The 25116-nt window shown below is 43.1% G+C and overlaps 2 protein-coding genes across 2 annotated transcripts in view; one reads left to right on the top strand and one right to left on the bottom strand.

The window, feature by feature from the left end:
* The window catches only part of OSGIN1 (oxidative stress induced growth inhibitor 1), a 58927-nt gene that overhangs the window by 24668 nt on the left and 9143 nt on the right, over positions 1 to 25116 (bottom strand). Inside the window, exon 2 of the mRNA XM_018082401.2 lies at positions 14202 to 14329. Within this exon, the coding sequence (XP_017937890.2) occupies positions 14202 to 14329 (128 nt within the window). The remainder of the gene's footprint in view (positions 1 to 14201; positions 14330 to 25116) is intronic.
* Positions 12790 to 24430, top strand: LOC115308023 (receptor-interacting serine/threonine-protein kinase 2-like). The gene is made up of 12 exons (XM_029965199.1): positions 12790 to 12882; positions 14796 to 14949; positions 15626 to 15779; positions 15979 to 16134; positions 16255 to 16397; positions 16622 to 16671; positions 17675 to 17836; positions 18591 to 18676; positions 20146 to 20214; positions 20505 to 20670; positions 21561 to 21713; positions 23050 to 24430. Exons 2-12 carry the CDS (start codon positions 14798 to 14800, stop codon positions 23352 to 23354), a joined length of 1596 nt encoding a protein of 531 aa, XP_029821059.1. The 5' UTR covers positions 12790 to 12882; positions 14796 to 14797; the 3' UTR covers positions 23355 to 24430.

Raw genomic sequence — 25116 nt, 5'->3', positions numbered from 1 at the left:
TTAAATTATTCACAACTGTAACTTTTTGCTAAGGCTCTCTTCTGGATAGAATATAAAAATAAAAAGGTAGTTTTCTTAGTCCTCAACAAGGGATGGTGATGATTTTATATGTGAATCATAGCCAAAAAATGGGGCAGAAAAGAAGCATTTGGGCCTCCCACGTACAGAAAGCTGGAGAAAGGATTTGGAATAACTACCGAAAATACACCGAGGGGAATGATCAGAAGGAGGGTGGACAACCAGGAAAACACCAGAGTGAAGGGAGCAGGAGGTTTCAAAGCTGTGTTTCAGCATGGTTAGGGGTCATGAGGGTGAGGCACCACTCCTGACCGAGTGTTCGCTGTAGGCTTTGGCAAGAACAACTGTTGACTCAAGAAATAGCTCACATTTTTTGCTTTACTTAAGAGCTAACTAAAATATTAAAGCAATGTTTTAGTTTGGTTTTTTGTTTTTAAATCACTAATCATCTTTTATAGCTCAAATTGTCCCTACACACAGAAGCTTCTGGGTAAAGTTTCCAAAAGCACACAGGTCCACTGGATGCTTCTAAAAAATCTCATCTCTGTTGCTTTGCACTGTCAGTATTGCAGACAACTGAACACTTAATCTGGCCCAGACACTCCTGGCTGACTGAAGCATGACTGCAGCACATCTCTAGTGCAAGCCACTCCAAAACACCAGCACATTCTTGCACTTATTCCCATCCTTGATTAAAACTTACTCTGTGATTGCTCTCTCCAGCCTGTGCTGCCAATGGTTTCTGTCTTTCCCAGCTGAAGGACAGTTACATAAAGGTCTCCACAGTCCCTTCCCCAGAGCATCAGGTGGGAATTTATCCAAGGTGTTCAGTTTCTTAAATAATTAGGAACAGAACAGACTATAATGGAACAATATAAAGGACTTTTAAGGCCAGGGACAAGTGCCAAAATCACTCTGGAAGAGTATTAAGATTTCCTGGGACATCCTGATTTTATTTATTAACTGTAGGAATTTTTTCCTCATGCCAACACTTATGTGTGAGCATAATATATAAAAATCTACTTTCTAAAACCTGGTGAAGTTCCAGGAAAGAGTTACACAAGCTCCACATGTAAACTGATGATGTAATCCACATTCAATCCTGCTTCAACAATGTCCAGCTAGAACTGAATTTAGCAAGATCCATAAAGACTGGAGGCTTCCCCTCTGTATCCACTGCAGAACTGCCCCTGGTATGGGCAGATCCACATTTGTTAGAGGTTTGTGTTTGCACTTTTATCCATCTGTGCTGGTAACTCATTTGATAAATAAGTCAGACTGGCTTTTCAGAGAGCCTGAGGACTCACAATGCCAAACAGAGCTGCAAACTGTTAGCTCAAAGAGAAAGCTTGTGACCTCTATTGAAAAGAAGAGATAAGGATCTGAAAATCCAGAAGTTCCTGTTGAAAAATATGGCCTAAAGATGTGATTCCATTAGCCAGTTGTTAATAGAATCACATGAAGAAAGTCTTGCTTGGTGGACTGAGCAAGGGGTGCAGGAAGTCCCAGAGCAGATTTGGCCTTGACTTGAGAGCTCAAGTCTTGATCTCCCAACACACCTCCTGAATTCTACAGCTCTCCTTAGGCAGATTAGGGACACACTTAAATAACCCACTAGATTGGAGCCAGAATGTACAGCACTGTGAAATGAAGCTCAGAAATTTACTGTAATTCTAACCTGGCCCAGTTGTGATTGGAAATAGTCTCTGTGTAAATACTGGTCAGAAGTGGCTTGGACACTGCTGCTGCTGTTTGTGAACCCTTTATTCTATACACCCCCTTTCATTTCAGTGAGCTTTTGCCACTAAGGTTTCCCATAACCCTAATTCTGGTTGTAATTTTTTTTGCATTGCTTTCTGGGAAAAAAGGACGGGTAACAAAACTCTTCTTCCTTGGCCCTGTGCCATGTTCTTATAGGATTATGCTTGGGAACAGAGAGACCTGGTGCTAGGAGAGGTAGTTTGGCTACATCTGAAAATGCTTCTGAATTAAACCTAATTCAACCTCCTGAGATATGACAAATTTCCATCAAATCCAAGACAGTCTACCTGAATTCCTGCCTGCAGCACTCCAGGATTTGGTCTCTTTTCCATCCTCTCCCTTCCCAGCTGTTCAGCTCCGTGGCAGTCCTGGCTGTGCTCCAGACCCCTGTGTCCAAAGCAGAGCTGCCCCATGGACAAACCCCAGTGCTGTGCCCTGTCCTGCTCCAGGCTCAGGCCCTGGGGCTCTGCAGGACACCCCTGGTTCCTCAGCAGGACCTCGACCTGCAGGTCAGGGGCAGACCAGCCCCACTCTGGGCACACCACCAGCCCCACAGGGCACCTGCCTGAGGATCTCCACTGTGGGACTGGGGGCCTGAACCTTCTGGGTGCCCTGTTTTAGGGCACAAACAGACACAAACCGGGTCTGGCATCTCTAAAAGTGACCCTTGTCGATTATGTGGGTGTTAGTAGTGAAAGATATGACATGGGAAAAGCTGTTCTGTCTGTCTGTGAGAGCTTCCTACCAGGCTGGGAAAGGGTCGAGATGAAGTTTTTCCAACAGCTGCAGAATCCTGGGAGTACAAGCTCTGTATATGTAGCTCATCTTGGGATTTTTCTCTGTTTCAAAGAAATAACAATTCCAGGGAAATGTTAATTTCACCGAAATCCCAATATTTACTGTGAATTAGAAACCCTTTTGGTGAGGCCTATCAGCAAAGTTTGTTCAAATAATGCAGCAGCGACCTCTGCTGCACAACTGGTGCTCCTTCCTACTTGTTTTGCTCATAAACCTGCTGTCAGTACTCTTCCAGATAAGATAAAACAAGTTTTTTCAAAAACAAGTATTCTTACCTCAAGGTAAGAGCATTCCCCTCTTTACTGATAAAGGGGAGGGCTTCAAACAGCAGAAGGTCATTTTTGAAGTCACTGGCATGAAGATACCACAACTTACTTGGAATGCTTTCCCTGGTTATCAAGGATAATATTAGCATTAAACAAACCTTGAACTACCCTCATAAAAATATTTCTGTTAATTTACTGGGAAAGAACTTGAGGCAAAAGCCACTGGGTGATGTGCCAACAGACACACATGACATCTGTGGCAGAGGCACCAATGTCAGGGAGAATAACAATTTCAAGCCCTATTCTTTAATCACAAAATGACTCTTTCCCTTTCCTTTGCTGGATCAGAAGAATATCAACCAATTGTAAAAGACATGTAAAAGACATCATCCCTGGACACGATGCTCCACACCATCCATGTGACAAGGGAAAGCAACAGAAACTGGAAAAACAGGGTGCTTGTTTTCAGCTTGTGACTTCACTTGATCACATGAGAACACAAATGGCAGTATAAGCAGTCACAAGCCTCTTGGTTTGATCTTAATGAAGTGTTGAGCAACCACAAATTCTGCCAAGTCACAGAGGCAACATGGAAAATGGTGTCCTTCCCCTTCCCTGCCACAACTACCCCTTCTCTTCCCACTCAGTCCTCCAAGGGAGCACATATTGCACATGTAAGGAATTTGGGTCTGGCCCCTGCCATGGTCCAGCATTACTGCACTCTCCTCTGTTCCCAAAGAGTTAAAGCTGGCACAGAGCAAAGCTGGGTGACCTCACACCGACCCTGGTGGTGACACCAGGTGGAGCAGCCACCTTCACAAACCCCCAGCCAGGAGCACCAGGCTGTCTGGCACCAAGGGCAAGTTATTACTCATTTATTACTCCAGTGACATCCAATTCAGTTGATAACAGGAGTAAAAAGAGTTTTCAAAGTGTTCATCTCAGGAGTGCAGTTGTAGTCTCCAAGGCCAGTGAGCAAGGCTGGAGTGGCCCTGGAGTACTGGAGTACTGGAGCACTGGAGTACTGGAGCACTGGACACTGCCCACTGGAACTTTGGAGCACTGGGACACTGGAGCACTGGGACACTGGAACATTGGAACACTGGGACACTGGGACACTGGAACATTGGAACACTGGGACACTGGGACACTGGAACACTGGGACACTGGAGCACTGGGACACTGGAACATTGGAACACTGGGACACTGGGACACTGGAACATTGGAACACTGGGACACTGGGACACTGGGACACTGGAACATTGGAACACTGGGACACTGGAACACTGGGACACTGGAGCACCTGAACACTGGCACAGTGGAGCACTGGACACTGGACACTGCCCACTGTGTCTGTGCTGCACTGCTGTCCCCTCACACAGGCCTGGCTGCAGCAACAGCCACAGTGGTGACAGTTTTAGCAGAGAAGCAGAGTCCTGGGGTCAGTCACAGTGTTAAAAAGCTGTGCCTCTATTTCACACTCTGTTTCTGTCTCAGGCTTTTCTTCACATCCTTGCTTTTTCTGTAAAAGTCCCATTTTCCTTTCTCATGGAAGAACTTCAAACCTCTAAAGAAGCCACTTCTTTTTCTCTTTTTGATAAATGAAGCATACAACATTCTTCAGTGTCTTGCTGTGAGGTGTTTTTGCCAACCCTAAAGTTTTCTGGCAAACTATTCTTTGCCCTTTCCAGTTTTTCAATATTCTTTTCTCTTTTCAATTTTTTGACATTCTTTTCAGAGTTGTGCTCGAGCTGTGTGTGGATTTCTACCTTGCTGGTGCTCTCTATATAAACATCACCCTATTTCTGTCTCCCTCGCCCTCATTTCAGTTTTGAAGGTATTGCCTTTCAGGATAAGTCTTATTGTCTAGGCAAGCTCACATTTTTTTGCCACATGATGCACTAACTTCAGCCCTACCTTTATGAAAATAGCATTTTACAAGAACAAGCCCAGCAAACAAACCACCTGATTCTCTTCTGTATTGCTTTTTAACCTTCCACCATTTTTTGGCATCAATCATGTCTTTCACATTTACTCTCAGATTAGAGGACAAGGATATTAGATCTTCTACAACCCACTGTGAAACCCTACAAATCTAATAAATCTAACCCTGACAAATCTAATAAATGGCAATTCTCTCCAACAACTACTTTCTTAGATTTTCCTGTAAACTCCCCCCTCATCAGCTTCATGTCTGCTTAACATTTGTGAAGGGCCATGTCACTCCCATTCCCCCACAAATGTCACTGGTTTAGCACTATTTCTGGGAGTGCCTTCCTCTTTGTATCTCTCCATCATTCCATTTTATACCTACTTTTTCAGCACTGTTGTATTGACTGTCTCTGATCTATGACCAGAACTTTTCTGTGCTAAGAACTATAAATGCAGATCAGCCTTGTTTGAGCCACAGCTCACAATCCTCCCAGGCAAGGAGGGAAAACAAGGGGAGAGAAAGCAAACATATGGAAATGGTAGCAAGAGAAAACAGCATCTGCACAGCCCAGCCCAGCAGGGAAGACACTGCTCTCAACACAGGAACTGCTTCAGGGTTACAAACAAATCAATAGTTTCCCACCCTGGTTTTTTAAACTGCAATTTCCTTACTTTCCACCTTACATATGCAACAGTTATAAGTATCTTGAGATTAAGCTTATAAACAGAAAAAAGGAAAAGCAATTATGTTACCTCATGCTGAAAGGGACAGTTTTCCCTCTAAAGTGAAACCAAAATTAGCTTCCACGTGCTCAGAATGAAAGCGGATGTTTTGCAAGTCAGGCTACACAAATTTCCCTGAAAATTCCACTTATGAAATACCAGAAAAGAAACAATACTGAAAGCATGAGAGAGAAATAGTAGTAATGTGGTTGCTGGACAAAGTTAAATTATGTCAAGGCACAAGAAGGTAAAATAAAAAAAAGATTTCCTTTAATGCCTTTTATTCTTTGGATACAGCATCGTGAACCCGGGGGCTTTAAAAATGTCTCAGATTTGAATGCTTGGACTAGCACAGGTGAGCTCATGAACCACAGTATTGTTGGCTTTGACATTCAGCATCTACACTGATTTTTCAAAGTATGCCTGGTATTTTCTTGGCAGACAAAGAGCAGCAACCTCTCAAATGGTATGGAAGGTGGTATTGTCACATGACAAGATTAATTTATTTTTAACACATTTGTTATCATTTCATTCTACTCATCCTGTCCAGGGATCTTTGCTTCCAGCACCACAAGCCCAGTGGCAGTCAGGAGGCACCTGGGAGTGGTCCTGGGACTGCACAGGAGCTTCCTGGACAGGGGAATCCTCCTCCCCCTGCCAGCCAGCACTGACACCTGGACAGCCTTTGGGAACAGCCACGGCTGTGGTTTCCAAACACCATCCTCACTCCTGACTCTGGGCATGGCTTGGGGATTGGACACACTGACCAACCCACTCCTGCACAGGAACAAAGCCATCACCTTCTGGTCCCCAGCAGCCTGCAAGGAGTGAACTCCTAGTTTGGGAAGAAGGTAACTCACAGAAAATATTTACAGAAACTGGTTTTCTTTGATACTTTCCTGGTGGTTTTCCACCTCCTGATGAAGTTCCTCTAAATAAATCCCAACTGTTTTCTCCAGAAGGATAACACAGACATGAAACTGGCAATGACTGTGAAACATTCCCTGTGCTAAAAGAAACAAAACTTAATCACTAATGTGTCAAAATATGCTTATTTTAGGTTTATCACCAAAAAGAGAAGGAGACAGCACTTAAAGCATTAAAATTACAGACTCGTTTGGAACAGTAGGAATATTAAATTCTACAGCTTTGGAAAATAGCTAATGAGGACTGCAAGAAAGTAGCATTGTAGCATGCAAAGCTATTAAAATTATTCTTTTTAAGATTAATGTAGATGTTCAGAAACAGATCCCACCAAAGACTGCTGAAAAAGTACAGATTAAATATTCATTATAGCCTAGAAAATCTACATGAAACCCTTTAATACATACACAGTACTTTCAAAGGGCCTTCTTATAAGGGAAATAAGCTATGACCATGGGAATTTACCTTCTGTCAGTGCCCTGAGAGCACCAAAATTGTCCCCATCAGCATCATGTGGGACCTCCACCCACGTGCTGTCTGCCCAGAACTGCCTTTAAGCTCAGCCCCCCAGCAATGTTTCCTCTCCGAGCAGTTCTGTCGCTGTGTTTGGGTCCAGCCTGGAACCTTGGTGGGTGGGTTTGCCCTCAGACTTGCCTCTTTGCTCAGGACTTCCATCTGACCCCAATTTCCTCATAATGTTGTGGGGCAGGGAAAAAATATTTAGAAAACCCTGTTAGATAATCAGAATTAGGGTTATCTGCTGAAGCTGTGTGTGAAAACTGAAGTCAAACTGGACTGACAGGCCCAGCAGAGGTTTTTCCTAAGGCTTATCTACCAAGGACTCCACTTTGCTGCACTGCTGAAGCTGAGAGGAAGTGTCACTTCAGGACATGGACAAGCCCTGGTATTTTTTGTCTCTTGCAGTACAATTGGGGAATTTGTAACAGGTTTCTTTCTGTTGCCACTTCCTGGAAAGGACACAGCAGAACAAAGTCCACCCAGTACAGGCTGTTCTCCCTTGTGCCACTCTGCTACTTTCAGCCTTAAAAAGCAAAAATCAATCAAGTAGGTACAGTGGTATTATTAGAACAGTTTATTTTTCAGTGATGTTCATTTGCCTGTATAAAAATGGATAGATCATTGACAAGTGAAGAAGAATATCAATCCCAAAAGAAGATTATGCTGCATTGTTGCAACATTTTCTTAAACCATTGGAATATTATATTTTGGCTCAAGTGTCTTGGCTACAGATGAAATGCTGATTTCTAAAGAAAGCCAGCAAACAGGATCACACTCCTGAGGGCAGACAGCACTTGGGCTCTCCAGCCTGTTTGGACACTGCCTGCATGTCTCTCTTGCTGTGTGCCCCTGTTCTCTCATCACTGTCACAGTGACAATTACTGTGATCTCCATGCACCAAGCCATTAGAAAATGTACTGGAAGTAATGCCCAGCAAAAGTCAAAGAACTGCCATGTTTGGCCTCCTTTGAGGAGCTTGTTTGCAACGTTGCCATCCCAAACATTCAAAAACTCAGATGCTCAAATTAATAAGCTTTTGATGAGACTATGTGTAATAAACAATGCCTTGTGTTCTTCTCAGTTGTCTTCCAAACTCCTGGGGCTTTAATGAATAGTTCCACATGGGTTTGATTTGGCAACCTCTAAATGAAAGCTGAAACTTGTACTTAGCCCCTTAATTACTGCAAGATCTGTTGAAACTACTTTATTAATAAATTTTGAACAGGATTGAAGTTCCATAAGCAGATTCTTTTGGTACAGAAATACCTCCTTTCATTTTTTTAGGTGCTGTCTGTTCACATCACTTGTGCAATTCATGGATTCTTGCCCAGCTAAAATTTCTAAGGTTGACAAAGGCTCTTTTGATCAGCAAAGGGTTATGAGATTTGTGGTGGGAAAAACTGCTGGGAAACCAAGGTAAATCCTCCACTTTTTCCATCCTCTGTGTTAGCTGGCTGCTTTCCATGGAAGAGAAGGAAGTGCTCCTCTCCAGCAGCCTTGGACTGAATTCCAGTTCAGTATGCTAATGACCAAATTCAAAGAATATCTTTCACCACAAGCAGAGTGTTTTCCTGGATGACTGAGAGTTCACTGACGTTCACTGCAGTAATTCAGAAGTCTGTCTCTGGCACTAAGTGCAAGTGGCCTACAAGCAGGCTTGATTATCCCAACACTTACAGGAAATCCGGAGAAATCTGTAGCTTTCAGGTGCCTTTCACCTACGTGTTGTTGCAACATTGAAAACAACAACAAAAAAAACCCCAAACAAATTAACCCAAACCAGTCCCACAACCAAAAAACAGAATTGATTTTAGATCAGACTTTTTTTAAAACTCATTTTTGATTATTTGTACTCAGATGCATATTTTCATACTTCAGAATTGCCAGGTAGAGAAAACACAGCACTCAGGATCAAGCCAATTAAAAATTTGTCTGCTTTCCAGTGGAAAAATCCAGGAGACAGGCATGGCATTGGTAAAGTTATTCATGTTATGCTGTTTTATAGGAAGAACTTCTTTTGGGGATTTGGTGACTAAGGCTGCACTTTTTCTCACCTTGGAGCAGGTGTCTTTAGGGGAGCAAGGAGAGAGTGCTCACTGTGTTCTTTTGCCTAGAAGAGCTTGAGCTTTGCTTGGTGTGTGTAAAGGCTTTGAAAGCTCCTTATAATCTCCTGCCTGTGTCACACATTCACACAAGGTCTCACAATCCAGGCCTCTGACATTTCAGCATTAGCTCACTAGAACTATTTATCTGCAGGGACATAATTGATGGACCTGGAGGTTTAACATTGCTCCACCCTGTCTTAGTACTGTTTAGTTCATTGTGTTCCAAAACAGATCACAACCACTTGGGATGAGGACTAGGGCACTTTAAACAAGTATGATCCACTAAGCTCTCTGCAGTCTAAGAGTTCTTCATCTTGTTCCCACTGACATGAATTGTTATGTGATACCCATTTAAGATTTCACTATTCAAACAGTTGGATAAAGAATTAACAACTTTCTTTGGCACAGTTTAATTAGCAGAGGTGCTTGGCACCACTCACCATATGGAAACTGCCCAGGGCCAGAAGCTGTGATACTCCTGGTTAGTCATCTCACTAATGACAAGATGAACGTTAGCAATATTTTCCAAAATAGCATGGCATGGGCATTTGAAGAAACAGAAAAGAAAATATAAGACAAAAGAAAAGGAAGCCTTAGTTCAACTGCAAATCCATAAAATGGAAAATGGACACCATAATTTTGTTGTATTTTAAAGTATCCCCTTACAGTGGGCAGGTACTGGAGTTTGGAGTCCTATCTCCTAGAGCAAGGTGATCATATCACTGGCTGCACTCGTGCACTACAGTTAGGCTTTGTGAAGATGAACTCCACAGCGTTTGTAACCCACAGATGTGAATCCTACAGCATCCTAACATCAGCTCCTGGTAAGGCCTCCTAACCCAGACAAGATGCCAAAGAAAGTGGCACCTTTGAACCAACCTCTCTGCCAAAGTTATCCTGCACAGATGCTTAACTGGAATAACCAGATTGAGACATGATGCTGGGAACTATGCTGAAATATTGTAGTGTTTACTGATCATGCATCAGAGGCTTTGGTATTTGGGTCATCCTAATGCTTTGGTCTCCTGCTCCTGTGTCATTCTCTCACTGTGCACACTCGCTCTGTTAAGGCTTTGTCTAATGCTGGGGTCCTTTAATGCTGCCTCTAAAACCTCCATTTTGTGCTGAATTTGATTGTAACTGGGTTCAGTCTGTGTCACTGTCAAACTAAACTTTTGTTTTCTTAACTGTCTAATTACTGCACAAGACAATCCTTGTGGGAGCCTAAAGAGGTTTTTCCTTGCCTGTTATTTATAAGTTTCCGTATTATGAGAGAGGCTTTAAACTTCTCTGGATAAATTATGTATAGGTAAAATACTGGGGTTTTTTAATTAACATGTTCAATAATAATTATGTTTAATTAGTTCAGACCTGCATTGCTTGGCCTGTATATTTCTGGTTTCTCTAATTATGGATTAAAATTAAGCTTTATAGTTTTATACTGAAGGGGTTTTTTTAAGCTGAAAACAATAGTTGAAAGAAGTAAACAAATACAGGATTGTTCTACTCTGTTTCCCCAGCATGTCTACAAATACAGAAGTACCTAAAACTACTTTAAGTGTCAAAGAATTTCTGTAAAATTCCTTAAAACTCGTCTACAAACTCCCCTGAAGAACTTCCTTTAATTAGCTGAAAGGCTTTTGAACAGTTGTGATTCAGTCTGAGCCTGACAGGCTGATTCTTTATACAGGGCAAAACATTTTTAATGGACTTTTTAGGGAAGTGTAAGCTATGGACAAAAATTAATGTGGTGTGGATAAAGCCAAGGGGAGGGGGATCCTGTGGCACAACAAAACAACTTGACATACTTCCAGCCTTCTCTAGGACTGTTCCAGCCCACTATTTTAACCTTTGCTGCTACTGCTCCCCCAGAGTGGTTTCACTTTTGGAGGGGTGTGCTGGGCAGGGAAAGCTGATGCTGGTCAGAGCTGTCAGCAACAACCCCCTGCACACTTCCCCTGCAGTGCCCCCTCTGGGGCCACACAGCACCAGCCACAGGATTCCATGATGAAAGGGAATTTCCCATGGTCACAGGAGGATTAGGCAACTGCCTTGCTGCTCCTTCCTTCCCTGTGGAGGGGGGTTAGGATTTGATCCAAAACCAACAGAAGTGTGTGGACAGAATTTCATTCACTGACACTGGTTTTATGTCAGCCTCTATAAATAGAAAATCTTCCCGGAGCAGAAAGTTTGCATAAGTGTGGTCAGCTGAAAGGACTGCTCTTTCCTAAAGTCCCCACCCTGCACCCAGCAGTCCCACCAACCTTCAGTGGGAAGGTACATGTTGGGGGCCCAGCAGGGACACAATTAGGCCTTATAGAGTTTTCACAAAATTAAAAATACACTGGACTTTTGGCATTTTGTAGCCCAGCCTCCTGCTCAAAGCAGGGCTACCAGCAGTGCTGGGTCAGGTCAGCCATGGTTTGTCTAGCAAACTCTAAAGAACCTTTTAAAGGATGGAGACTCTGCAGCCTGAGTGGCCCATTCCAGTACTGCATTACCCACCAGTGAATGGTTTTTTTAGCATCTGGCTCGAACCTCTGAATCAGAGACATCTGCCTGTGCCACTGGTGGTTATCTGCCACTATGGAGAGAATTTGTCTCTCTTCATACCTGGCCTAGGTATTCCAGTTGATATCCCCTCGGCCTCCTGCCCCTGCCTAGGCAGGACTGGCTCACTCAGCCCCTGGTTGGCAGGTCTGTGCTCCAGGGCCCCACCTCGGTGGCTCTGCTGCATCCTCTTCAGTCTGTCCACATTTGCTTTGAACTGAGGGCCCTAAAGTTGACTCTGGTATTTCAGCTGCAGTTCCACCATTCCTGACTCCTGAGGTGTGGTGACTGCTCTCCCTTCCCTGCCTGCATTTCTGGTGTGCCCAGCGTGCCACTGCCCCTCTCGTGATGAGGGCACCCTGACTCTCACCAGAACCCCCCTCCAGCAGGGCTCTTGCACAGCCAGATTTCTGTGACTCCCCCTCGCCCCTGTGCCCACACCTACAGAAACCCGGCACTTATTTCCTGTTTTGAGATCCACTCGGTTTAAAGAGTTTGAGGGTGTTTTCCTTGTGCTGTCAGCCTGACCCAGGGCAGAGCTCAGCACCGGTGTGTGCAGCCCTGCCCTTTCCAGCCTGGCTGGATCCAACACGGCGCTTTTCCCTGCCAGCTTTCGGCGCTTTTCCCTGCCAGCTCTTTCCTCCTGCCATTGCTCCTTGAGGGAAAAGCGGCTCTCCCAGCCCTGCGTGTGTGATCGCGCTCGTGTGCGGTCACTACAGAGTTAGTCTGAACCAGGAAACACCGAGGGAAGGCACAGCAGCACAGCCTGCAAGGGAAGGCACATCAACACAGCCTCCGAGGGAAGGCACAGCAGCACAGCCGAGGGAAGGCACAGCAGCACAGCCTGCAAGGGAAGGCACAGCAGCACAGCCGAGGGAAGGCACAGCAGCACAGCCAAGAGGCAAGGCACAGCAGGCACAGCAGCACAGCCGGGGAAGGCACAGCAGCAGCACACACAGCACAGAGGGAAGCAGCACAGCAGCACAGCCGAGGGAAGGCACCAGCAGAACAGGCAAGCAGCCACAGGCTCCAAGGGAGGGCACAGCAGCACAGCCGAGGGAAGGCACAGCAGCACAGCCGAGGGAAGGCACAGCAGCACAGCCGAGGGAAGGCACAGCAGCACAGACTCCAAGGGAAGGCACAGCAGCACAGCCGAGGGAAGGCACAGCAGCACAGCCCTGACTCGGCAGCACAGCTCGGGCTGTTCGAGTCCAGCTCCCAGCCGGCTCACACCTGCAACAGTTTCACTCCCTCCTTCCACAGTTTTTATGCTTCTCTTTCCAGAGGTAAGCTGATTTTTATTTCCAGTTTCTTTTCCTGAGACATCTATATATGTTAACATAGAGATTCTCTCGTACTAAGGAAATATCTTTGCTATGAGTTATTTTTAAGAAATTACTTTATAATTAGAAACTTGAAATGAATAGCTTTATAGAGTCTTCCTCATGCCCCTGCCTGCACAGATGGGACAGGATGGCAAAGTTATCCCAGACTTACTAAGAAATAATACTAAACTGTTCCTTGCATAGGTCACCTACAGAATACTGGTTTGGGGATTTGATGGTGAGATTTTAGAAGGATCTAGGAGAAAAAACATTCAAAAGAGCAGAACTATTGAAAAAATGTCTTTGTTACCTTGCAATCTGGAGATTACAGAGAGACTTTGTTATCTGTAGTTCCTTGACAGTTCCATATTCAGTGATTAGACCTTCCAACTTCATTGCACTGTGTTTGGAGTTGAGTACATTCTTTTAGCCATTTAAATTATTACTTATTGCTGTATATAATAAAAAGGAGACATAATTTTGCTGCTGACACCTTTTGATTACCTCCTTTATATTTAAGATTGTTAGATCTGTGTGGTCTGTCTTTGCAACTTTAAGGGATAAATGGCTCATTTGGAAATTTATCTTCATTCAAAGGAATACTTTCAAATTTTATGAAACTGTTAAACTCTCTGTCAGCCTCATACCATACTGGGTTTATTCTTTAAGGAAGCCCTTAGAGAAGCACCTAAGGCAGTTATTGCTTTAAGCTACAATAATGTAACAAAAGGCAAAAAGTTCAACTGTGCTTTCCTATCAGAATGAAATGCTGTCAAAGCTGAACTGGTAAATCAGCTGCTGTGCTTTTATTTGCATTTTGAGTATGGTTGGGTGCAAAACTGAGGTTAGTACCCCTCTGGTTGTGGATGTGCCTGCAGGGAGAGACTGAGGTTAACTGAAAGTAAATTGGTCAGGAACCACAAGTTCAGCCAAGATCAGGGGCTAATTTATCTTCTGGTTTTTGTTTCTATTTCACTTCTGCTCAAAGTCAGAAGACTTTCAGGCCTTCTGCATCCCAGGAACTGTTTTTGTAGAGCACAATTCACACTCAATAGTCCTTCACAGTTACTTGAGTCCCCTCATCTCATTCCTTTTCTAGCCCAGGTCTGCTGAGCTACACTTTGAGTTGTGACCCACTGACTGCTGACCCTGCAGTGATCCTTACCAATGCTTTTATGCCATGTGTTTTCTTAGATTGCCTGTTTTCCTCCTTCACCGCTGACTTTTTGTCACCTCTAGTCTAATGGAGCTTCAGAGATGTAATTAAAACTGGTACTCACATGGTCCGACAGTGATGCTTTGCAGAAGTTCTCTCTAATCCACGTGTGTTGCCATGCAAAGTGTCTCAGACGTGCAGCTGGCCTGGAGAGGGGCTGTACAGGGACTGTACTGGCCAAATTAGGGGCTGCTGTAAAGACACAACTCCATTTATCAGAATTCTGCCAGTCTACAACAGCAGAAAATTTGCCTTTTACCTTGCTTTTGCATTCACATGTGATTTATTAAAGAAGATATGCAAGAATGATGCAGAACATGCTGACATGTTATTGAATAATTGTCTTTTCAATCTAACTGTAAGATGCTAGTTTGTTGTCCACATAAATTCAGTATCACTTTAAAATCACACCTTTTAATATAAATAATGGCCTAACATTTCAAAGTCATCAGATGGAAATGATGAGCAACTAATTAGCACCTTGCAGCCTCAGATGGCAAGTTAGGTGCAGACACTCCTTGGCAATTAGTGCATTTTTCCTGTCTTTATACAGGAAGGCTTTTGCATTAGGGGTGGTGCAACTTCACTGTGCTTTGGTAGTAATGACAAAAAGTAGTTCTTAGAACATTTTTCTTTTCTGCTTTTTCCCTCCATCAAGAAATGGCCAATCCACTGCCTGTGATAGCCCAGGAAGATTTGGAAAGCTTTACAGTGACCAGAACAGGCTCAGGCTTTGCACTCAAAGCCTTCCACATCTCTTGGAACACTCCCATCTCTGTGAAGCTGCTGAGCAGCCAGGACACTACAGAGAGGTGGGTGTCTGATCTGCCAAGTGACCCCCAGGGGAGCCCAGACCTGCAGCGGGGCCGGGGCCGTCTGACCCCAGCACAGCTCCAGCCTGGAGGCACCTGTACTCACAAACAATGGCTTTGGACAATTCTTGGTAGAAGTAGAGCTTACTCCTGAAGTAATTAATTGTGTACTATAATCATGTATACAAACCCTGATCAGTAATCCCAGCATGGTGTGGGATTATCTTTCTGGAAGTCCCTAAAGAGATCTCAGCTGAATTTAATCAAAACCAGCACGTACAGGTGAGAGTAGGAAACATGGGCAGGATTACAGTGCAGTGAGATGTGCATGGAAGAACATCATTTCCTGGGAAATGGGAATGTCACTTACAGCAAAAGGACACAATACAAGCTTTCTCCTGCCTTCACACTTCAATCCCACTTCAAATTGTACTCTTATGTCCATGTTAAAGCATCCAGAGATCTTTCACTTTATATTGCAAAAACACACTACACGAGGGATTGCTTCAATTTCTTAGAATTGTTTGGAAGATTACATAATACGTGTTTATTGGTAGAATTATATTGCCTTGTGACCAACCATATGGTTCTCTCTCATTTCCACACCCTGCAGTGTCTCATCTCCAGCTGGAGCCCCCTTCAGTCTCACCTGCCTCTAACTGGGTCTTTTTTACAGGGAGTGGAAGTTGCTGCTTCAGGATATAGCAGGTGTCAGAGGTTGTGAGTCTGAACGTCTCCTGCCTCCCCTGGGGATTTACCAATGCCATGGACTCGTGGGGTTGGTGACTGGATGGATGGACAATGGATCCCTGCACTCGCTCATCCATGAGGTACAGAAAAGGTGTCATCTTCTGGGTGGCAAAATTAATTAAAATATCAGCCAACGAAGAACAATCAGCATGTAAATTATGGTCACAATCTGTTCTTCAGTTTCTGGATTGTGCTTCTGTTTGGTGGTTCTGTTTGTTGTCAAATGAAAACGTAAATAGCAACAATTTCACACCAAACCCTGTATTTTGTGTAACTCAGCGTCAGCTGTACCCAGAACTTCCATGTCCCTTACTCCTGAGGATCCTGGCAGATGTGGCTGAAGGGCTGCATCACCTTCACAGCCTCCAGCCTGCCTCCTGCCACTGCAGCCTGAAACCTTCCAATGTGCTTCTGGATGGACAGTACAGAGCCAAGGTAGGAGCTTCAACTTTTCATCTGTTAATGTAAAATCCAACTGCATATATTTATCTGAAGAGTCAACATTTAGTACCAAGACTTGATGGACTGTTACTCAAATGATTTTTTTCTCTGTAGATATCAGATTATGGTCTAACCAACTGGAGGAAACAGCAGCTGAGGTCAGCCCTGCAGAATCAGAGGAGCTGCCAGGATTTAGTGTACCTCCCTCCCGAAATCCTTGAAGGAGGCCTTCCTTCCCAGGAAGGTGATATTTACAGGTGAATGGAATTTTAAGGGCAGGTCATACCTAGTCCAGGCTACACTCTACAATGTTGCCAAAATACTTATCTTCAGACATAACAGTAAAAATGCCAGACCTTGGATAGACTGTCTTGAAAAACTCCTTTTTCTTAAAACAATAAACTTGCTCTTAGAAATGAGAACACAGATACAGATTGCAAACTAATGAGTGGTCTTCCACTGTTTTGGGTTTTTATTTCAGTTTTGGAATAATGTGTTGGGAGAGCCTAAGCAGACAGAAACCTTTTGAAGGTATTTTTCTCTGTTATTCATGTCAGACTTTGTATTGTCCAAATCTTGTCCACAAATTCCCTTATTTTAGGGAAATTATGATACAAACAGCACTGTCTTTTCAGATGTCCCTTTGCCTTCTCTTACAGCACAAAGCTCCACATTCCAGGATGTAAAGATTAGGATTTCTCAACAAACCCTCAGTGTTTCCAAAGAAGTGATCTCTCTTCCCCCATTTGTAGCATCTCCCTGTGCTTGCTGAGGCACCGTGTCACTGAGCTGGGTTTCAGCTTGCCTGTAGGGAGCAGGAATACCACTTCACCTTTGTCAGTTATTAAGTGACAGGTAGTAATTGAATGGGCATAAGACTAATTTTTACAGTTGCCATGAGTTTTAAATACCAATCAAGAAATGTCAGTTCATGCTGAATCCTCTTCAGGAAGCATCCTTACTTTCTTTGTGTAAGGATGCAAGTGTAAGGCTCTAGGAATGCTCTCTGTTTCGTGCAAGTGGAGATCAGTGAAAGCTTCATTCTGCATGGCAAAACTGATGGAAGGACTCCTGCATTCTACACACTGAGAACCCCTGAAAAACACTGCCCAGAACAGTATCTCCATGTGTGTACAGCTTGTGGCTGCCACCTTGAGGCTGCTCCAGCTGGGGGTTTTGTACAGTAGGAGTTCTGTTCTTATAATGCAAGAGTAAGGCTTTTTACAAAACTATGCTTAGAATAATCACATGTATTCCTGAGGTGTCTGTGCATGTAGTTTACAATGCAGGTTTATATATCCAATTTATGACTCAGTGTTTGGACAGAAGTCTTTATCCTGAAATATCCTGTTCCAATCAATAAGTAGCTATAGCTACAGTTAAAGGTTATGGTAAAAGAGTGTTAATACATTTTTACTTTAAGAAAAACAGTCTTTGTTTTAAAATACATAATATGACTTATGCTGAATGTAATTTAAAGAGAGTTTTGAGGTCTTTAATATTTTTTGCAGTGACATTTTCTTTTAAACTGCAGGTCAAACAGCCCTGCTGGAGGTTCTGACAGGAATCTGCTGCAGTTCCCGGCCTGGCCTTTCAGAAGAGTTTATACCAAGCAATTGTCCTGAGAGGAACAGACTATTGCACCTCATTGCTCTGTGCTGGCACCAGGATCCAGCTCACAGACCACGGACTGCAGGTGACATTGAGGATGTGCTTTCTGTGTGAGATCTGTGATGGAGAGGGTCATTCCAGGACCATTATTTAGCACTCCAGATGCAGCACAGCTGAGGTGGGAGGGGGCTTTAGACCCTCGGAGTACCTGAGATATTCCTTCTGACTGAAACTTCTCACCATAAATTGCCTTACTTGTCTCCAAAACTGTGTTTAGTATAACGTAAAAATACAGGAAGGGATATTATTGTTCATATATATACACATATCTAATATATCTACACTAGCTTAAGAAAGATCAAACTGCCCTAAGCATTTCTCAATTCCAATGCATAACCAGTTCCTTTTGAAGTGTGCTATCATTGTCTACTTTAGTGGAATTGGTATGTTTAGCATCTGTTTTTAAAAAGATTACTGAGAAATGTTAAAATTGTGATATTTGAGGGCTTTTGAAGTTGAAATGCTGAGGAAACTATTTGCATATAGCTTTATTGTGATGGATTTATTGTGTCCTGAGTAAACATTCTGCAATTAAGTTCATACATCTGTGTGAACTTTTAAGAAAATATGATTTTCATGTGACTGGAACCGTTCTTTAAAATCAGGTCAAAGAGGAAACCAAGAAAAAGTATGAGGTGGAAGTTGTGTTAAAACTCATTTTGTCTAGTTCATACATCTTCTCAATATAATAGTGAAGTTAGTTGCAACATGCTGATGTCTAAATATATATATGTTTTCATACACAATGTGGTATTTATAATGCTTTATTACCCCTGCAGAATGTGTAGATCTTCTAAATGGAATTTTGACTAGTATAAATAAGGAGGTAATTTCCACAGCAATCTACAGTCTGATGGATGCAAAGGTTAGTGCAAAATTAAGTTTCGTTCTCCTACAAGGATTTTACTTGATTTGTTCAATTACAATCTTTGTGATCCAAACCCAGGAAAGGCCTTGTGTTGATTGCTTTAATGGCTGCACCAGAGAGCTGGAGCATACCCTTTGGCACTCCAGGCTCATTTAGAAACTGTAGAAAATATATTGGGAGGTTCTCTAGAAAATAAATCAATTGATACCTGCTATTTTAAAAATATGAGAGCTTCTTTCCAGTCACCACCTGTCATCAGCCTGGTAAACCCATGTGAGTAAGAACAAATATTAGCCTCAAGTCCTTCAGATTAGGGCTAGAACCAAGGACAATTTTGTGTGTACTGGTTCCAAACCAAGTAGTTCCAAACCTGGACAGTCTGTACCTGCTGCAGCAGTACCATATCAGCACTGTTCTGTGCCCTGCACTGTTCCTACATTGACATGCTTTCAGGAACAAGGCAGTTCTTGTCCTACAGTCTCAGAGGGTTCTCTGATGCCACAGGGATGGGTTGGGAATGGCCAACAGCTGAGGGACAGCTAACTCCATGTGTGTCTACAATGCCATGGGAAATCTGGCCCAAACGTGACTGCCACAAACAGAGCTGTCTCCTACCCAGGTAACAGAGCCAGTCGTGGTGGGGAACCAGGGGATGAGCTGCAGCCCTCAGAGCAGCCTTCTGACTGTGCCTGCAGTTACACAGCCCGTGCTGCACCCTCGGTCTCATTGCTGGGCCTGGGTGTGTTGTGTGAGGCATTATTTCTACCTGTTGCAATCACATTCTGGGATTGTAGAACAGACTTGATCAATGTTTTAGTAGCTGGCATAGTTATAGTCAAAGTCAATTTTACTACTGTTGAAGTTTATTACCAAATATTCCATAATCTAATGCTTTGGTTGCCCTTGAGCAAGGTTTAATTTTTCTATTTGCTGAATTAGTGAAGAGCACTATTTATTGTTCAAACTGATAAGTCTAAAATTACTGTGAAAGTGGTACTGAAGTTTCTTGAAAATTCTTCACAACTGTTGAAGTATAAAAACTAAAAAATAGTTTAACAATCTGCTGTGGATGTAGGAATGGGAAAACAGTTACAAGTATTGACACACCCTTATTGCAGACAGTTTGGCACACTAACAGAGCATGGCTGTGCTGTTTGGATCCTTGAAGGAAAACATGTTATAGCTAGCCCAATCTCTCTCAATATAGGCTTATTTTCACCTTTTCCTGCGTGAGTCAAAAATGGGTTTTAAAATAAATGTGAAACACCAGAAACAGTAAGAGGGTAGAATTTTGTGTCAGCTTCTATGCCCACTGACATGTGTTAAAATGTAAAATTGCTCAGTGCAATTCATTGTTAGCACATATGAGCACACCTTAGAGTATAATATCAATATCCATTGTCAGTATAAGTTCTTGAACAACCCCCATCCATCCTCACTGGAGTTCCTGTGCTTTCTCCTGCCAGGAGAGAGCGCTTGATGCTTGCAAAGGCTCAGCCACGTACACCCTGCAGACAGGCACCTGCAACTCAGAGGTGAGTACAGGCAGGAGAGTCTGCAGGAGCTGCTGCTCTCTCCTGACAGCCCTGCCAGTGCACAGTGCAAACACAATGCATAGTGCAAAATGTCCCTGCCCAGGGTAACTCCCCCCAGGCAAACCACAAACCCCACTGCTTTACCTGGTTCACAGCAACCAACCCTGACGTGGCTCTTGCAAAAACAACATCTTCCACTTCAGATTTGTTCTGAACCTCTCCTGTTTAGAAAAGGGTTTGGAACAAAACTTTCCAAGAAGGTAACTCTTCTCCATTTTGATCTCTTTCAGATCATCTGTCCACCAAAAAACAACCGCTTAATCAGCAAGAAAATTCCTTTCATAGTGCCAAGCTCAACTGGCCTACTTGATAGCAGTGGAAATAATGCAGGAAGAGAGAATATTCTTGAGATGGGTCTGCCAAATACTATCCCACAGAATGCAAAAACAAGAAAAGGTGTCTATCTTGAACTATATTTAGCTCCAGCTATTATAAGAAAAGCATAACTATTACTAGTTGTTCAATACAGAAATGTTATTTTCCATGTAAAATTGTCCCTTCTCAGAGTAAAGCTGTGCCTTCTACTGGTATAGTCTGAAGTGTGAGTTCACTGCAGGAAACCAGAGACACCACAATGTTTTTTGATTAAATGTATAGATAGAAAAGCTAGGTTTGCTAATTTTTTTCTAGAATACTGAGCTGTAAATATAGAGCTGCCTTTCCCTCACACATCAAATATTGAGTGTTGGTTTTGACAGAACAAGTCCCTCCTGGGAATTCCACCTCTTTGTGCCACCAGGAATAACTGCTTTTTCTGTAATTTGCTAAGAAAAGAAGATATGTTTTAAAAAGACTATGTTGCCAGGAACGTGTGAATGATTCCTGATAATCACCATTCCCATGTAAATAACTTCCTTTATCTTTCCAATGTGGATTTGTCCTATCAAAATGTTTACATTTGTGTCAATAAGTGATTTTCTGTACTTCCCATGCTTTTGGATACAAAAGTTGAGACACAGGAAATCAATTCACTTGTAGCAACATCTGCATTTCCAAGCCCTTTAGTTCTGACCAACAGCTCAGACTCATCACAGCACAAAACATTCCATGACTTCAGTAACAAATTCCTGCAGGCAGTTTGGAAAAGTCTGGTGTGTGTAGTAATATACACCAAAATCTTCCTAGGAATAATGGTGTAGAACGAAGAGCCAGAAGAACAGGCAGTAATAAGTAAGCACTCTCAAGTCAGTCCTAAGTACCAGTCTTCTGCAGTGGGTGACAAAGGTATAGTGGTTTGTTGTTGTTCAACTCAAGGGTCTAATCTTGCTCATCTTAACCTTTTCTAGATCATCCAGGCTCTGAGAGTAGAAAACCACACTTGTTTAGGAAGATTCCTTTACGTGGTTCAGCTGCAGACACACAAAGCAGTCAGGATGTGGCCCCACTGCTGGCTCTCCAGCACAGCCCACAGCCAGTGCACCCTGGACAAGCAGTGACAGGTGAGGCACCACTCCCAGCTTGAGCTGGCAATATTTGCCTTGGCCAGATCTTAGTGATAAAATTGTTTAAAATATTTCTAAATATTAAGATATTTCTAAATTTTGTGCACATTTTTAAGTATTTAGTGTAATAGGTGCTCCTAATTTGATACAAATGTCTCACGAGTCTATTTATGTATAACTGCTCCTCTCTTCCCAGAAGTCTTGGAAATGACCATTGAGAACATTGGCTCCAGGGTCATCGCCCAGAACATTCTTTCCAGGATCACTGTGAGGCTGAGAATGGTTCTGAAAAGACCATAATAAAAATACAAAATATACACCACATATTGAGTGTGAAATACACTAGTTGTTTAAGTCTGGGATTATTTGTTTTGCAGTCTTTAGCTGTGCATTGTATACCTCTACAAGAGTAGCTACTGACCACAGGAACAGGTGACAGGGTGCCCTCCATTCCCTTACTCCCATGGTCTCAGGTCTCCCTACAGAACAGAGGCAGAAAGGCTCAGCTGCTGGTTTGGGAAGCCTCACTCTGCCTGTGGGTGAACCTTTGGGAGCTGGTTTTGCTAACTTTTTGCAATCTGGCTTATGATAGTTCTCAGCCTAGCTGGCCTTCTCCATGGCAATTCACTTGATAGATGACATAATTTCTGAATAAATCAACAGACTAGATCGTGCAGGAAAAGTTCATCACACAGCACTACAGCAACAATCAGAATGACAGAGGCATGTTCTCCAAAGCAACATGGCTTCTGGTTCTTAATTTTCTCCTGTACACTAAAAACCCTGATGTCAGTACTAAGTGTTCTAATCACTTTGTGAAAAGAGACAGAACCCAAAGCTCTCGACCATTTTGCCAAGAGTATAACTTTTCTTATCAGTTTGACTTTGATGTATATTCATTTTCCCAGTTTCATGCTATGTTTCAAATGCTCCCACTACCCTAAGCTGTTGTCTGTCCTTCCACTTTTGACAGGAGAAAGTTTTCTCATCTGTGTCAAGCCAAGCTGCTTTGCATGAGGTTCGATACAGATGCTCAGTGAATAGCACAAAAGACCTGAAAATCTGCTCCCCTAAAAAACTGAGCACTTAATGGTCTTTAGAAAGATCTGTAATCTGATCTTCATGAGTTTCAAACAAAAGATGAAAATACTTTGGACTAGTTTTGAACATAGAATGCAAATAAACTAACTCTTCCCACTTCCTTCCTCTACTGAGTTTATGTTTCTGGTGTTGATGTTACCACTTGCTAAAGACTTCTAGAAGAAAATAATACTAGTTTAACACGTTTTGTTTCCTTTTCCCCTTCCACTTCCTTTTCACTTTTTGTTTCCAGGTCCTTGCTGCAAAGGAAACTTCTGCCAAATCCTCACCTGCCAGAGACAGAGCATACTGAGCTGCATGACAGAGGGGCGCCTGAACCACCTGCTGGACGTGCTCCGCTCGCAGCAGACGCTGTCCCGGCCGGACTACGAGACCATCAGCTCCCACCCCACCGTGACCGGCCGGGCCCGGGCCCTGCTGGACACCTGCCTGTGCCTCGGGGAGAGGGCAGCACAGGGGGTGCTGACTGCACTCTCAGGGACCAAATGCAGTCCTCTGGGACAAGTCAGCCACTGCCCAGACTGCCCTCTGAGGTGACAGCTGCTGCTGTGATGCAGTTCTTTGCAGTGTTACACTCCTCTGAGCACCGGTGCTTTGTCAGGGCAGTGACTCACATTGACTCCTCATACCAGCGACCAAAGGCAATCCTTCCTACAGCCCAGCAGTTTTGTAAGATTGAAAGGCTTCAGAGAATCAAGAACTATTTCTTCAACAGGGCCTTAAGGAAGACTTGGAAGTTGTACTCGGATGGGAGCCTGCCTGGGAATACTGAGTGCTGGAGGCTTCCTTGCCTTCTTCTGAACTTCTCCATGGACACGGATGCTTTGGAGTGTCCTGCTGCTGCCTGGACTCATCCACAGGTCACAGACCCTTTGAGTTCACACTGGAGTTCCAGTTTGTCCAGTACACAGAAACACTGCTGTTATCAAAATGTTCCCAGGCACAGCAGAGTAAGATAAGTGGTACAGCAAGCAGTGGCAGCAAAAAGCCAGCCCCCAACAAGCACTAATGTACAGGAGGCAGCAAGCCCCATGGCAAGCACAGAGCCTGTCAACAGCTCAACAGCAAGAGCAGCTATAAATGTGATCTAGCACATTCCAATCAAATCTGGTGTTGCCTTGGACCCTTCAAGCCTTGCATTGGGTGCTGTGAATGTGTGAGCTCTGCTCAGCAATAACAAAAACACCCCTGAATTATCGACACTGTTCTCGGCACAAATCCAGAGCACAGCCCCAGAGTGGCTGCTATGAAAAAATTAACCCTACCCCATATCCAAAACCAGCATGACTGTGAAGGAAAATAATAAGATTACTCTAATTATAATGAAAATGATGATATAAGATGCCAGTTTTTTGAAGGCCCAGTGGGATTTCAAGCTCCACGGCACCAGATTAACATGAGAATTTATACAATCTACAGGTATTTCAAACACAAAACCATGTTACTCTGTTTCTCTATGTTGCTTTTGTTCTCTCTGCGGTCTCAAAGTGCTCACTGAATTCAGCAGTTTGGCAGATTGCAATTTTAGAGATAAGGAATTTGTGACATCAAATTTCCAGCTACAGTACTGCTGAAAGCACAAACGTGACTTTCTTTTACATAACTTAATTAAACTTTGAGATTGCCTGGAGATAAAATATTGTTACTATTAAAAGTAATGTCTATCAGGATGTGTTGACAATAGTTTTGCTTATTAAAGGAGCTAAATATCTATTTCACAGTTAATTGTTTTTTCAATCTACACTTCAAATGTGAATTTTCAACAGTCTCTGCTAAAAAAGGGATGTGAGGAAAAGAACTGCTGTCACAGGGTTTTGCCTCTTTAGAAGGCATAAAATAATCTGAGCAAAACAAATAAACATTCACCTGTGGGACACAGTTCCCAATTTTTAAAAGAGAAACTGGCAATACTGCTGAAACAATTATCAGCTTCTGTTGGACACTTTATGCTTCTGTGACAGATGTGCTGGCTGACAGGCTATGCTGATTTTTTGTCATTATGTTTTTGACACAGAAATAGTTTCAGCTCTCTTAGAAACAGCTGCCTACTTCAGAAAATAATCTGATGCCAGGCCTAAACCCAGTCTCCAATGTTAAATGCAGAACTGGCATCAAAGCAGTGGGAGCACAAGTTATCAGCGTGGTGGTTTTGAAGGGATGATACCAGTTTGTTGGAATGACACTGCTGTTGATATAAAAAGTTTTCATCCCAAACTAAAATACAGTAAAGTGAAAGCAGCACCATTTTGTCTCACCAAAAATCTAAACTCTCTTAAGGCCTGTAGTGTGTTGGCTGTGG

This window comes from Manacus vitellinus, unplaced genomic scaffold, assembly GCF_001715985.3.
Source record: "Manacus vitellinus isolate BGI_N305 unplaced genomic scaffold, ASM171598v3 scaffold_10_pilon, whole genome shotgun sequence".
NCBI classification, from domain to species: Eukaryota; Metazoa; Chordata; class Aves; order Passeriformes; family Pipridae; genus Manacus; species Manacus vitellinus.
This window is presented reverse-complemented; position numbering and strand designations above follow the sequence as displayed.

Coding starts and splice junctions, on each gene's coding strand:
- LOC115308023 (XM_029965199.1), top strand. CDS start 14,798: ATGGCCAATCCACTGCCTGTGATAGCCCAGGAAGATTTGGAAAGCTTT. Junction 14,950..15,625: donor AGCCAGGACACTACAGAGAG/GTGGGTGTCTGA, acceptor TCTTTTTTACAG/GGAGTGGAAGTTGCTGCTTC. Junction 16,398..16,621: donor CAGGAAGGTGATATTTACAG/GTGAATGGAATT, acceptor TTTTTATTTCAG/TTTTGGAATAATGTGTTGGG.